Source organism: Cervus canadensis, chromosome 6 (assembly GCF_019320065.1).
Source record: "Cervus canadensis isolate Bull #8, Minnesota chromosome 6, ASM1932006v1, whole genome shotgun sequence".
In the NCBI taxonomy this organism is placed as follows: domain Eukaryota; kingdom Metazoa; phylum Chordata; class Mammalia; order Artiodactyla; family Cervidae; genus Cervus; species Cervus canadensis.
In genome coordinates, this window is record NC_057391.1 from 84561421 (window position 1) to 84577643 (window position 16223).

A 16223-nucleotide genomic window follows, 5' to 3' on the forward strand; every position below is an offset into this window, starting at 1 on the left:
GAGTGGGCTTGGCTTTCGTTGAGATGGCTCCCTTCACCCACTTGCTTTTCCTGCCCATTTTCCTTTGCAGGTGACCTCTACATGGCAGGTCTGGCCCAAGGCATGTACAGCAACCTGCCAAAGCTCGTGGCCTCCCGGGATGGCTTCCAGGGCTGCCTGGCATCAGTGGACTTGAACGGGCGCCTGCCGGACCTCATCAACGATGCCCTCCATCGCAGTGGGCAGATCGAACGTGGCTGTGAAGGTACTACCTCTGTCTTTTTAAGCCGCAGCCCAGTTGCAAGCCTCTTTGCTGCCTCTGCCAGTGCTCCTTCATCGGTTTACCTTCCATCCCCTTTCCCGTCTGACCCTGCATCACCATCGGGGTCCTCTTGTCTCTGGCTGAGTCTGTCAAGACATGTGCCGCAGGCTCCGGGAATGCATGTTGGCCCATGTCTGCTCAGTGTCCCATTGCCATAGAGGACCTTTCCTGGCACTGACGTCAGGCTTCTCCTGACTCGTGTCTTTGCTTCCAGCATGGCTGAAAAGGTATCAGGGACTTTTACTTGATATCTTAGTACATGAGGAGTCACAAATCGGGGACTTCTGTATGGGTGTCACCGTGAATAAAATCTATGTCACTGATAGTGGCTGCATTATTTAATGCAGATGGAGCAGGAGGGAGGAAAATGGTGTCAGGATGCCTTGATGGGGGCAGGGAAGTAACAGTTATTGAGTACTTACTAGGTGTCAGGCATCCTTAGGCAGTTCCTTAGTGTGGTGGAGTGGAACAGCATGGGCTTTGATGCTGTAAAGATCTGGCTTTAGGTCCAGGTAATAGTTCCTGTCGGCTGTGTGGCTTGTGGCAAATTAATTAACCTTTCTGAACTATGTCTCCTTATCTGTAGGATGGGACAATAAAACGTGTCTTGGAAGGTAATATATGTAAGTCAGAGTTAAATGTAGAATGCCTGGCACATACATAGTAAGTACTCAATAAGTGGTAGGATTATTATTTACAAATCTTATCTCATGTAAATCTTACCTCATGTGAGACATTTAATGGCGTTATATGCCCACCCTTACAGCACAACAAACCATGCTCGGCCTATTTCTGTAGGTAATGCACAGTCTCTTGAGATATTAACTGAATTTTATAGGTCTTCTGAGTCCAATAAGTTCTTTGCAATAAAATTCATCTCATTTAAACCAGCAGGGGACAGCAGACATTCTCAGCCTTCTCCAGTCTCCTTGCGTAGGTTGAAAAGGTGACTCAAATCTAACTTGAGAGTCCAAGAGGATGATCCGACCAGTCACCAGGGCCCGTGTTTTCTTTTGCCTGGTTGAGCGACATGGTCTTTTGTGCCATATATTGTGTTTTCTTGTATCCCTCATTAATTTACCACATCAAACCTGTTCATTCATCTCCTAACTGTTCAGCTTCATTTATCACTCCTGTTTTTCATCAGCTTCAATCCTTCACTTGCCATCTGAAAGCACCCTTTCATAAAAAGCTTCTGATCAACTTCCCAGACTGATCTGTAGTATGAAAATCGTTTCCCTTCACCTAAGAGTCAGTTTCTCATTACCATTTTGCACTAATAATAAGGCTTATTGTCCCTATAACTGTTCCAGTTTTCTTTTAGCCAGAAATATTTCTTAAATTCTGTTGGCCAAATACAGTGTGTGTGTATGGGCAGACAGGAAGTTGGGTATCACCAACCATTTAAAGTAGCCACTTTGCCTTCTTCTCCTGAAAATGCACAATTTCACTCAAGAGTTTTTGTCCTATTGGCCTGCTCTTAGTTCCTTTGGGTATTAAGGGAAATCCTGAAATAGGTGCCCTATTTGGGAATTGAGTATCTTAGTTTAGGAGACTGTGGAATGACAGGAATGCCAGTTTTTCTGGAATGATTAATCATATCAAGTCAAATCATAATATAAAAGCACATGTTCAGAAGCACAAGGCACTCTTCACATGTTAAATATTTTTATCATGCCATCAGTTCTGCAGATTTAGAAGTTAACAGAAATCATCCATTTAACTCCGTAGCAACATTGCCTGATAGAAATATAATGTGAGTCACATATGTAATTTTAAATTTCTGGGTAGCTACATTTAAAAAAGTTTAAAAGTAACAGGTAAAGTTTAATTTTACAGTTTAACTTATTCGAGAATATCCAAAATATTATCTTTTCAGCATGTAATCAATTTGACATTTTTAGGAAGACATTTTAAGTTTCATATTGAACCTTTGAAATCAAACGTGTATTTTGTACTTGAAGCACACCCAGTGCAGACCACACACCCTTAAGGTGCTCAGTAGCCATTTGCATCCATGGCTACTGTATTGGAGGCATGGTTCTATAGAGTATAAAAATTGGGGTATGAGGAGGTAAAGCTGTAGCATTGGATTAAAAGAAAGTCTAAACCAACCTTTATAAAAATGGATTAAAATATATAGTGCAAAGGTGGAATGGACCCCACGTAAGAGAGCTTTGGGGGAAATCGTGGGAACATTAGGGAAAAGAAATTGCCCATCTGATTGGAGAAAATGTTCCTGTCCCTACCTACAGCTCTAGGTGCAGTTTGGCATGACTCATCACAAGCATTATGAGGGGTTCTGACCTTCCTCTGAGTATGCGTGATTGTTCAAAGCTGAACATTGTGGCTTGATGGCTCTATCATCCACATCTATGGCGAGTCCTATGGGCCTAATAACCCTGCACTCTATTGCCATGGAGATAATTATGACGGTTACCCATGGCGCATTATGAGCGCCCCGCTGGGTGGCGGGAAGTGGAGGATGAGTGCTGGGGGAAGAAAGCCCTTGTTTATTGTACACAGATGACTGAGATAATTAGTGTAAGGGGCCAGGAAAAATGGCCCCAAAGTGGGTTAAGCCATAAATTACTGTCATTGGAAGTTTGCACTATTGTGAATAAGACCTTGTCAGAGATCCCAGGAGCTTTTTAAAACTGTGGAAGATGATGGGGAGTGAAATGAAGGGCACAAAATCTTGGACAGACTCCAAAAAAAGAACCATTCTCACCCTGAATCTCTGTACATAGTACGGGACCCTCAAGAAGGCCCTTTGGCAACTAGGCAGAGTCACAGGAAACAGAACACATTTCTTGATCTATCATTTCTTTGCCTAGAATAGGAAACAGGTAGGGGATAAGGATTCATTACTAAAGAACTAAAACCTGAATCTCACCAAGATGGTGGATGTGTTTTATTCTTATATAGCTGGGATACACAGGCTAGGATGTAGTGTGTGTTCTTGTCAAAGTCATTCGTAATAACCCTTCAAGATCCCTAGGTAGTAGTTGTATTACTTTCCCTATCATATCTAACCCCAAAGAGTCCAAAATTACTTTAAAAGATTCATCAATCCACTACTCTTTGGCACTCAATTGTTTATAATAAGAGAGAAAAAAAAATCATGAATTAGATTTTTATTTTATGTTTCTAATATATGTGGAGTGCATAATTTAAAAGTTGAGTGTGATTTCTGGACAGCTTAGCCAACATCTAACTGTGACCTGCAGCCTTTCAGTTTGAGCTAGGGATTTTAATATTGTCTGATTCAATACTTGGCTAGTAGATATCTCTTTCTGTCTTGAGGCCAGCTTTGCTGCAGAAACCAAGCCATGTATTGGCTAGAAATTCGATCCCACACTTGCAGATGGTAAACATCTGAGAGAAACGCACGTGCTTCATTTGGAGACTGGCATAAATAAATAAAAAGGGCATTGGGTTGGGTGCTGTTCTGCCCACCGCCTTTTGGGTTTGGCTCCATTTTTTAATAAATTAAGCCAGTTGAGATGGTGGGTGTCCCCAGATCACCTTCATAGCAAGGCCCGATTCTGGTGCCAGTTTCCTTGGTGGCATTTTCAGGAGGTCACAAGGGGCGCTCCCCGGCGACTCTTCCATGCTCAGCTCCTCCATGTGCAGAATTGTTTTTGTGGGCTCCGTCTGGTTGTGCACACGTGTCTTTCAGTCTGGCCACGTCCACCCCCTGTTTCTTGATGTTTATCCTGACCGATGGGAAATCACTTTTCTGGACCATCTGCCTGTTGGCTGTGTCTGTGGGAAGGCTTCCGTACCCCTGCTTGCACTGCGTCCCGTCCAGCGTCTCCCCCGCCCCTGCTCTGCTGTCGTGGCTCTGATGACCGAGGCCTGCTCCACCTGGTCTGTGCGTTCCCTGTCCGTGCTGTGTCTGGAGAAACCCGTGGAGCATCTCAAGTGTCTGTCCGAGTGATGTTGGTTATGCCAATTGTGTGTTCATTGCTGTAATGTGATCCCCCGTTTACTCGACCTCTTACTAACCTCTGGTTATTGTTTTCGCCTCTTCTGTTCTTTTGCTAACAAAGTTGCATTGACCAAAGCTGACCTGCAAGGTAGAGAAGGTTCTTGTTGCCTTTACTGCTTTGGATTGAAAGAAGTCCTGTGTCACCCTTGGGATCTTTTCTCTAGAGGCCTTCAAGCTGTCACACCTCTTGGGCAGCGGTGGTCGTGGGGAGGGGGCTGATCCCTGTGCTCTTTACAGGCAGTGGCATAGAACCCGGATTGCTGCGTGGAAAAGAACCGCACGGGCGAGGAATCTTGGGGATGTGAATATGCTTCCATTTGGGGGAGATCAAAGAGGTTTGACAGCACCCTATGAGGTGGTGACCCACAGACATATTAATCCATTCCTGGAAGTGCCTCTCCAAGTAGTTGTCATGGAGCGGGTAGGCCCCTTTTCATTTACTCATTCCAGACAGAAGACAGCACTTGGAAAAAGAGAATGAAAGCCCACTTGTGTTCTTCATTTATTATTTTCTGGGTCAGGGAGGTCATTTCTCAGAGCAGAACTTTTGAGTGCTTGGAACTTATGAAAGAGAATACCTTTTTCTCTTAACTCATTTTAAAGACATCTTTTAGGCATTCAGGAGATACTAATGTCATTAAAACATTCTAGAGATTTATGTCCCCTATTGGGGATTTTGATGGAGCACTTTAATTTCCTGTTTGTGATTCTATAGAAGAAAAAAGTACTCTTGGGGTGGGGGGGGGACGAGGTTTATCCATCTATCGGTTTTATGCTGAATCCCCTTGAAAATTCCTGCATGTTAGATATCAGTGAATATCTATTGCAGAAGCTGCTTCTCCTACCATTCAAAGAGGCACTTTTCAAAGTCTGTAATGGTTCACCTGTCCTGTCGTGGCAGAACTTTGATGTAGAACAGCCAGACAAGACCCAGCATTTTAGGTATCTTTCAGCTGAGAGTTAAGAAGGGTGGGGGAATTGAGCCTGAGATGGCTTATGTGAATTCACAATCAGCACCGATTGTTAGCGTTAGGTAGATGGAGGTAGCTTTAAAATAATACTTTTGGGGCTTCCCTGGTGGTCTAGTGGTTAGGAATTCATCTGCCAGTGCAGGAGACATGGGTTCCAGCCCTGGCCCAGGAACATCCCACATGCTGCGGAGCGACCAAGACCATGTGCCACAACTCATGAGCCAGCGCCCTAGAGCCTCTGAGTGGCAATTACCGAGCCCAAGGGCCACAACTGCTGAAGGCTGCGCCCTATAACCAGTTCAGTTCAGTCGCTCAGTCATGTCTGACTCTTCGCGACCCCATGAACCACAGCACACCAGGCCTCCCTGTCCATCACCAACTCCCAGAGTTAACCCAAACCCATGTCGATTGAGTCAGTGATGCCATCCAACCATCTCACCCTCTGTCGTCCCCTTCTCCTCCTGCCCTCAATCTTCCCCAGCATCAGGGTCTTTTCAAATGAGTCAGCCCTTCGCATCAGGTGGCTAAAGCATTGGAGTTTGAGCTTCAGCATCAGTCCTTCCAATGATCTCTTCAGATCCAAAGATCTTCCAGTGATCTTCCCAGGACTGATTTCCTTTAGGATGGACTGGTTGGATCTCTTTGCAGCCCTATAACCTGTGCTCCACAAAAAGAAAAGCTAAGTCGATCCGAAGCCCATGCACCACAGTGAAGAGTAGCCCCTGCTTGCCACAACTAGAGCAAGCCTAGCACAGCAGCAAAGACCCAGGGCAGCAAAAAAAAAAAAAAAAAAAAAAAAAAAAAAAATTGCTTTTCACTCAAAAGATCATTTACTTTGCAATGAGTTGTTAAATATCATGTCGATAACCAGCACAAGTGTCTCTCTCTTGGGTGGATGCCAACTAGAAGTCTCTCTTAGCCATTTAACTCTCACTCTTTCTTCTTCATCTCAGCAGATTCACCAATATGCTAATGTGTCATAAAATTGATGAAAAGAGCACGCACTGGGTTAGTACTTTGAAGTCCTAGGTAGCTGTACAGTAGCTTTCCATTTCATATATGTATGACCCTTTCAGTAATATGAAAAACTGTTGTTTTTAGACATTCTATTCAGTTTTTCAACTAGGTCTACTCCGTGTTACTCTGTAAATGAAAGGGAGATAAAAGTGGGCAGGATTTGATCTAGAAGAGAGACGATGCAAGGTTGTCAGAGCTTCTTGTGACCAGATATTTTTAGATAAAACTAGACAGCTGCATATCCCCCTAGACTTTATGGTTTTTCATGGTAAGAACTATGTGGATTTTGAATTCCCAGAAATTTACATGGGGACTTCATATGTAGCAAAACAATCTGAAAGTTCCCATTCAAAGGAGAAATGGTTTATAGGAATCATAGTTCATGTCTATGCCGTACAATAAGTTGTTGACCAAAGTGTAGATATGTATTTGGGGACATAATAGTTTAGAGTGTCCTAATTTGCTCATCCATAGAAGCAGTCTAGTCATCAGTATGGTTTTTATGTTACTACTCCATTGACCAAATTCTCTTCCATTCTTGTGATGACTCACCAGTCTCTTTGTGGCAGGAGACTATTATTCTTTGTAATTATTTTGAGTCATCTTACTCTTTCTGGATATTATGGCAAAAGACCTTTTAGGATGCAAATACCTGTCCTTTCTGTTTTCCTGACATTGGGGTATGGGCCATTACTCATACTCGCCTTTTCAGCCACAGCCTGTGGCCACAGATAGTACTAACTACCCTAATTGTGAAGGACAGTAAAGACATTTGACAAGGAGAGGAGGTTAAAAATGAGTCTAAAAAGTAAAGGCAAATCATATTCAGAAGGAAATATAATGGTGGATCTAGGAAGTGGCATGAGTCTGGACAGATCAGCAGCTTGAATCCTCTTGTCCTTGTGTTGTTGGGGTGGGTTTTTTAAATATTTGTTTATTTGTTTGTTTATTCATTCATTTTATTCATTCTTCTCCAGTGACATGAAATAGACCTGTAGGAGATCAGCCAATAGCTACACCACAGAGTGAAAACCCCTGTGCTAGAGTGAGCGTGAAGCCGGCTCTGTGGTCTTGGAGAAGGGCTGCTATGCTGCCTGGGGTCACGGTGGGTGCTCAGGCAGAGTTGGAACTGAGTCTGAAGGAGGACATGTTTTAGGTGGATGAGAGGTGGAAGCTCACTTAAGAGCCTGGCCAGTTTGAGCACCTACCAGAAGCTCCATTTGGCTGAAATAATGGGCAGGTGCGGATGTGACTGTGGATGAAGCAGGCCCAGTAGGATGGAGACAGGTGACGTCAGACCTTTTGTGTAAGGGATTGGACCTGACTCTGAGGATGCTTTAAGGAGGACAGAGACTCGGGTCAGAGTTTCATCTTTTCAAGTTCACTCTCACACCCAGGTGCAAGATGGATGAGGAGGATAGGAAGTAGAAGCAGAGAGTGGTTCGGAGGGAAGTAGCATCTTCCAAGACAGAGGGAAGAGCTGTGAAACTGACCCTGGTACTCGTGTGGGCTAAGAAGACAAGTATGTGTCTTTCTGGGATGAAACCTTTGCTGAATGAGGAAGAAAATGAACTTTCTCTCCTGTGTATTCCCTTCCTACCCAAGGGTTGCTGTGTTTCACAGCAGATGCATTTACACATCGTGACCAAAAGTGTCAAGGAGGAACTTGATGGATGGCCCTGGTTCAGGTCAGACCCCTCCAGTTTAAGAGGGAGTAAGAGTTGCCTTGAGACCCCTGGGAGGTGCTGCCTCACGGATAGGTACAGTCCCTTGAACTTCAAGGTCCTTTGAATAGAATAACAATGTCTATTAGCTTTTCAGGAGTAATTTTCTGATTCCTTTTTATTTGCAAGAGGGGTATTCCTAGAGCAGAAAAGATTCCTAAAAGCTTATCCGTAGAAAGAAGCTGCTCAACTATAAAAACAGTATTAAGTTTGGTCTGTTGGGAGTGGGACAGATGAGCCATAATCATCAGAAATAAAGGAATAGCTCTTTATTGGGTTAGGTGATTAATCAGAATATCCTTTCCCCGCTTTCCATCACATTGTCCTCTTAGCAACTTCTGTTTCTGGAGATGAATAGCTTCTTTTTGGAATGTAAATTATCCCTCTGCCCAGTTGATGGGCAGGTGGGTGGGAGGGGCCAAGGATTGATCAGATTTGGTTCCAAGTGCTGTGTGTCTTGAGTAAGTCAATAAATGTTTTTGGTTTGGATACCTTGAAAACCTAAACATTCCTTCAGGTCATTCTATAAGAGTTGACATCAGCTAAGTACTAGTGGCTAATCCTCCAACTTTCCTTACTGCACGGAATATAGTTCTTCACTTCATTTTCTTCAAAGCTAAGAGCTGCATTACTTTCTCTATTGTATTTTATGTGGTACAGTGTTTGACTTAATAGAAATCAGGTCCTCAAAAATGGTTTGCATTATGGGCAACAATAAGAAAGATAGGAATTACATGGAACTTCCTACAATGGTTTCTGTCTCTTGTCTCTCAACATTGCATGACAGAGGTTTTTCCACAAAAGAACTGTAACTATGGCTTGCTACCTGAGTGTGTCTCATTTCTGCACTCCTGATTGATTTACCCAACTAAAATGGGTAGAGAGAGCTTGATTTTCTTTTTCAACAGAACTGATAATACCCATTATTGAGGGTCTCCTCTGTGCAGGCACGTGCTAAGGACTTTCTATACTGTGTCTCTATAATGATAATGACCTTGCATAGTAGATGTTTTTAACCCCAGGTCAAGGATGACTTTATAGGCTTTGCATATGTTGTCTAATTCAATCCTTACACTATGTGAGGTAGAAGCAATTTCTATCTCCTTTATACAAACGGGGAAACTGGGGCTCAGAGAATTTAGGTAGCTGGCTCAATTGCACATTGCTGGTAAGTCATAAAGCTGGACTTTAAAGCTTATGGCCTTTCCCATACCATGCTATGGGGTGTGAGTCCAGATTTGCATATTTCCAAGGCAGAAACAGTGTAGAGATGACCAGAGAGTATCCAAGAGAGTCCTCCAGCTGGATTTATGGTAGCTGGTTTTCATGGCAATCCTAGGTCACTAAGTTCCGGATGATGCTGGTGCAGTGTTCGTTAAAGCAATTTAAACTAGTCTTCTCTGTTATCGAGCCTGACCTTTGAAATCCCTTCTCTCTCTTTTAAAAACTACCCTCGACTACTCCAACAAGTTGCTCCATCAGTGCTGAGAAAAGAAGGAAAGGCAGAAAAATGGGGCCCCAGTTAGTATTTTCTGAGGCAACATTGACTTTTGAGGACCCGTTCATGGTTGTTAAAAAGAAGGAGTGATCTGATCTAATCATTGGACCTTTATTACCCAGACACCCTCTGAAAATAGGGTGGGTTGAGGAAGAATTCTTGGTTTCATGACAATACCATCCTCTCGTCTTTACACACACCCCATTCCCGTGACCTCTGCGTTGTCTGCAAGTGTCCTGTGGGTAAATCGCTTTACTCGCCAAGTGTAACTGTTCTGTGTTGCTTATTGGCCATTGAGGGAAGTGGTGTGCTGGAGCTGACATCAGCACAGGGATTTTCAGGAATTTTGCCAGTTGATCCATATCATGTAAGACGTATTATAAATACCTTGAGATTGGCTGTAGAGGAAGTAGTTTATGCTATAAAAATCAGCTTACAGAAATGTTACAGATCGGGTTTTCTTTTTTTTTTTTCTTACAGTTCTAGTCATTGAATATTTAACAGTGCAGGGAACCAAAGGCCATTGGAAATAAAGAACTCATGAGGGCATCTTGGTTTCCACCAATTCCCCTGTCCATCTTGGCTTATTTATACTCAGTGTGTGATGAGAGGGCTGAAGTTATTGAGGAGAACAAGGGTGCTACTGAAACTGTCCCAGTGTCCCCCAAATGCTGGATTTTACCCTTGGTGCTTTTCACTCATTGTGCTAACCAACTGTTTTGAACCCTTGATCGAGGAGAAGGAGCCGTAGTACCTGAGCATGCTTGATGGGGGACCTTCCTGATTGTAAGCTAAGGCATAGGTCCAGCCTTCAAGACAAAAATGTGAGGCGATCTTGGGAACACAGTTGCTCTTAGGTCTTTCTGCAATGGAATTTTATAACATTTAGGACCCTTTTCTCTGGCTTTGCTTAATCTTCTGTGAAATGGGAACCAGAGCGTTCACTCTCAGCTGTTTCTTTATGAAGAGGGATGCTTGGCACACTTAAGGATCATTGCTTTCTTACTTTAAAATTAAATAGAAATGAGCTGAGTTTCTGCCAATTAAAAGGGATGAATGGTATGTTGTCTGTAAATGACTCTCTTTGGAAAAGCTAAGAGGACCCAACACTGTAAACATAGAAGTACTTTGAGAGCCACAGAAGCATCCTAGCTGCAGGGACCTAGACAGACATGCAGCTCAGTAAGGATAACCTTATCCCTAATGTCATGATGGAAGGTCCTGGCAAAATGTGGTCCATTGGAGAAGGGAATGGAAAACCATTTCAGTATTCTTGCCTTGAGAACCCCATGGACAGTATGAGAAGGCAAAAAGATATGACAGTGAAAGATGAACTCTCCAGGTCATGAGGTGCCCAGTATGCTACTGGAGAAGAGTAGAAAAATAGCTTCAGAAAGAGTGAAGAGGCTGTGCCAAAGCAAAAACAATGCCCAGGGGTGGATGTGACTGGTGATGCAAGTAAAGTCTGGTGCTATAAAAAAACAATATTGCATAGGAATCTGGAATGTTAGGTCCAAGAATCAAAGTAAATTGGAAGTGGTCAAACAGGAAATGGCAAGAGTGAACATCAACATTTTAGGAATCAGTGAACTAAAATGGACCAGAATGGGCAAATTTAATTCAGATGACTGTTATATCTACTACTGTGGGCAAGAATTCCTTAGAAGAAATGGAGTAGCCCTCATAATCAACAGAAGAGTCTGAAATGCAGTACTTGGGTATAATCTCAAAATGCCAGAATGATCTCTGTTCGTTTCCAAGGCAAAACATTCAATATCACAGAAATGCAAGTCTGTGCCCCAACCACTAATGCCAAAGAAGAGGAAATTGAATGGCTCTATGATGACCTGCAAGACCTAAAGCTCACACAAAAAAGGATGTCCTTTTTATTACAGGGGACTGGGATGCAGAAGTAGGAAATTAAGAGATACCTGGAGTAACAGGCAAATTTGGCCTTGGAGTACAAAATGAAGCAGGGCAAAGGCTAACAGAGTTTTTCCAAGAGAACACACTGGTCATAAAAATCACCTTCTTCCAACAACACAAGAGATGACTCTACACATGGGCATCACCAGATGGTCAATACTAAAATCAGATTGATTATATTCTTTGCAGCCAAAGATGGAGAAGCTCTATACAGTCAGCAAAAACAAGACCGGGAGTTGACCTGTCTCAGGTCATGAATTGCCAAATTCTGACTTAAATTGAAGGACGTAGGGAAAAACACTAGGGAAAACCACTAGGTCAGGTATGATCTAAATCAAATCCCTTACGATTATACAGTGGAAGTGACAAATAGATTCAAGGGACTAGATCTGATAGACAGAGTGCCTGATGAACTATGAATAGAAGTTCATTATTGCCCAGAAGGTGGTGATCAAAACCACCCCCAAGAAAAAGAAATGCAAAAAGGCAAATTGGTTTTCTGATAAGGCCTTACAAAAAGCTGAGAAAAGAAGAGAAGTGAAAGGCAAAGGAGAAAAGGAAAGATATACCTATCTGAATGCAGAGTTCCAAAAAATAGAAAGGAGAGATAAGAAAGCCCTCTTAAGTGATCAATGCAAAGAAATAGAGGAAAACAATAGAATGGGAAAGACTAGAGATCTCCTCAAGAAAATCAGAGATACCAAGGGAACATTTCATGCAAAGATGGGCTCGATAAATGACAGAGATGGTATGGACCTAACAGAAGCAGAAGATATTGAGAGGTGACAGGAATGCACAGAAGAACTATAAAAGAAAATCTTAATGGCCCAGATAACCATGACGGTGTGATCACTTACCTAGAGCCAGACATCCTGGAATGCAAAGTCAAGTGGGCCTTAGGAAGCATCACTATGAACAAAGCTAGTGGAGGTGATGGAATTCCAGCTGAGCTATTTCAAATCCTGAAAGATGATGCTGTGAAAGTGCAACACTCAGTATGCCAGCAAATTTGGAAAACTCAGCTGTGGCCACAGGACCAGAAAAGTTTAGTTTTCATCCCAATCCCAAAGAAAGGCAATGCCAACGAATATTCAAACTACTGCACAATTGCACTCGTTTCACATGCTCGCATAGTAATGCTCAAAATTCTCCAAACTAGGCTGTTGAAACAGTATGTGAACCAGGAACTTCCAGATGTTCAAGCTGGATTTAGAAAAGGCAGAGGAACCAGAGATCAAACTGCCAACATCCATTGGTTCATAGAAAAAGGAAGAGAATGCCAGAAAAACATCTACTTCTGCTTCATTGACTACGCTAAAGTCTGTGTGTGGATCACAACAAATTGTGGGAAATTCTTAAGGAGATGGGAATACCAGACCACCTTACCTGCCTCCTGAGAAATCTGTATGCAGGTCAAGAAGCAACAATTAGAAGCAGCCATGGAAGAACTGACTGGTTCCAGAGGGGAAAGGAGTACGTCAAGGCTGCATAGTGTCATCTTGCTTATTTAACTTATATGCAGAGTACACCATGTGAAATGCCAGGCTAGATGAAGCACAATCTGAAATGAAGATTGCCGGGTGAAATATCAATAACCTCAGATATGCAGATGACACCACTCATATGGCAGAAAGTGAAGAGGAACTACAGAGCCTCTTGATTAAAGTGGAAGAGGAGAGTGAAAAAGTTGGCTTAAAACTCAACATTCAAAAAACAAAGATTATGTCATCTGGTCCCATCACTTCATGGCAAATAGATACGGTAACAATGGAAACAGTGACAGATTTTATTTTCTTGGACTCCAAAATCACTGCAGATGGTGACTGCAGCCATGAAATGAAAAGGTGTTTGCTCCTTGGAAGAAAAGCTATGACCAATTTAGATGGCATATTAAAAAGCAGAGACATTACTTTGCTGACTAAGGTCTGTCTAGTCAAAGCTATGATTTTTCCAGTGGTCATGTATGGATGTGAGAGTTTGACCATAGAGAAAGCTTAGTGCCAATGAATTGATGCTTTTGAACTGTGGTGTTGGAGAAGACTCTTAGTCCCTTGGACTGTAAGAAGATCAAACCAGTCAATCCTAAAGGGAATCAGTCCTGAATATTCATTGGCAGGACTGATGCTGAAGCTGTAGCTCCAATACTTTGGCCATCTGATGCGAAGAACTGACTCATTTGAAAAGACCCTGATGCTGGGAAAGATTGAAGGCAGGAGGAGAAGGGGAAGACAGAGGATGAGATAGTTGGGTGGCATCACCCACTTAATGGATTTGAATCTGAGCAAGCTCCAGGACTTGGTGATGGACTGGGAGGCCACGGCTTACTGCAGTCCACAGGGTTGCAAAGAGTCAGACAGACTTTTGGACTGAACTGAACTGAATGTCAAGAATACCTCTCATGAAGCCTTGACACTTTTAGTTCTTTTATTTCAACAGTAGAGGCTATAGATTGCTCAGGAAGCTGCTAAGAGTCTTTCATACATACACATACACACATATGCACAAGTGTGCAATTGGTTGAAACCCAGAGGCCCTCATGAATTCTTTATCTCCAGTGGCCTTTGAATCCCTGTGTTATTCAGTCTATGTGTCATCTTCCTTTTCTTTGTTCTTTCTTTCGTTTTTTCTTCCCACTCAATTACCGCTCAGTCATCCTTCCTCTGTGAAACAATGTAAATTAATAACTGTAAAATGGAAAGGTTTATGAACTTACAGAAGTAGGAAATAAAATTGAAGGTGGAAGATATCATTGTAGGCAGCCCATGGCAGCTCCCTATGGTTCCTTCCAGTAGCAGCTGTGCTTTATATGGGCCAGCAAATCCTTTGATTGGCACAGTGTTCGACTCTTGCGACGCTTCACATTGAGGTGCCAATCACACTATGCAGACGCCTTATGATGGGTGATTACAGATGATGAATATTGTTAAACTAACCGCTCCTGGTGCCCACTAGTGGGCCACCAGCCTTAGCCCTTTAAAATAAATGGATTTTGGGAACCAGACCAGATGTCTCATCACCAAGCCCACCTTTCCATTATGGCCGAGACCAGCTAGTGCTGGTTATTTACCCATTTTAAATTGGAATGCTTGAGGCATGAGTTTGGTTAAGTCCTCCTTGGCAGTAGCAGAAGTACACTCGGATACAAGTGTCCTGTGCTTCCAACCGCACTTCTGTCTCAAGGACCTGCAAGTAATAAAAGGCAGTCTGTCAGCTTTTGATTTTCTAGACCGTGAAGAGGAGTTGACTGAGTCAGTTTGCATTTACAGCAGAGGTAGATTTTAGCAATAACAGGCATGAAATGACTGTCTGGAACAGTTCTTAAAAAGAAAATCCCAGATTCAAGCAGAATGATGAGAAATTTGTGGCAGCCGTCAGAGTTATCACCTGAAAAAAATAAAGAACAAAGACATAATGTGATGCTTCTCAGTAAACTAAAAACAGAGATGGGAGTTAAAACCAAAGTACCTACTAACATCATTGACAACTTTTTTAGTCTTTTCATGCATTCTGTTGCCTTGTCACTTTCCCTACTACACAAAGAAAAGTCACTATACTTTCTCAGAAGAATATGTGACTATTTTAGTGAGCATTGATTACATATTAAATGCACCATTCCTATGCAGGGGTTCCCTGCAGCCCTAGTGCAATTTGACATTATTGTTAATAATTGAAAAACTTTCTAAATGTATAATTCCAAAGGTTTATATTATCCTACTGTATCTTAAATTTTAGGTTTATTTGGAAGAATGTTTTAGATAGGATTATTGTCTTTAGGAAGATCTATTATATTTATAAATATATGCATTTGATACAGATGTTTATCCATATACTTAGACAAGGCTAGATTGTCCTGTTTATTTTTAACTGAATTTTGAATTGAAATAGGATTTGAAAACTTTCGTTGTTAAAACAGCCACATTCTTACACTTAAAAAGTTATCTTTCTCTGGTTGTAGGTTAGAAATACTTTAAGTTACTCTTGCTAATCTAATAGCAACAAACATGCCCACCCACCCACCCACAAGTTTACTCATGTCGGTAGAGGTCAGTTGTGGTGTTAGCACACCTAGGTTTGAGACCTCATCCTGCTACTTATTTCCTGTGGGACCTAGCAAAAAACAAAACAAAAACCACTTAACTGATCTGTGACTTAATTCACTTTTCTGAAATCCTTGCCTTCCAATTTGTCAAAAAATTCTTTTATTTTTGAAGTTCTGGGTGTCTTCCATGAGAAGATCATTCCTGTTTTTTTTTTTTTTTCTGATTCTTTAATACTTATAATTGCTTTATCCTGTGTTTACAAAGACTAAATATCTGAACCATGCTGAGTACATTGTCTGGCACATGATAAGTGCTGGGTAATTGCCTCACTTGGTTACTGTTATATCCTTTGATTTGCATAAGATTGAATTATTTCAGTGGATGTGCAATTGGAAGCATTGTTAAAGTTTTTTCTTTTCCTTTTTTCCAGAGCATTTTTATCCATTTCTCCAACATTTCTTTCTTTCCTTCTGTCTTTCTTTCTTCTCTCTCTTTCTGTAGCTCAATTTGGAAGACACTGTCAGAATATGGAAAACAGATACACATATAAGATATAGTCTATTCAGTAAAGGATGTACATAATGAGTTTGAAATAAAAGGAGCTTATATTGCTATTCAGAAAGTATTGTACGGTCTAGTCTTAGCTCACACTCATTCAACACAATTACTGCATACTTTTCCTGGGCACTGGCAACCCAAGAGTCTGTCCCAACATCTGGTGAGATTGAATGAGTCTAATAGTTAAATTAGAG

The 16223-nt window shown here is 42.0% G+C and overlaps 1 protein-coding gene across 12 annotated transcripts in view; it reads left to right on the forward strand.

Moving 5' to 3' along the window:
• Positions 1-16223, forward strand: part of NRXN3 (neurexin 3) — a 1769272-nt gene that overhangs the window by 852037 nt on the left and 901012 nt on the right. For all 12 annotated transcript variants that reach the window (XM_043472668.1, XM_043472663.1, XM_043472670.1 and 9 more), the window contains one exon: positions 71-244. In XM_043472668.1, the coding sequence (XP_043328603.1) occupies positions 71-244 (174 nt within the window). The remainder of the gene's footprint in view (positions 1-70; positions 245-16223) is intronic.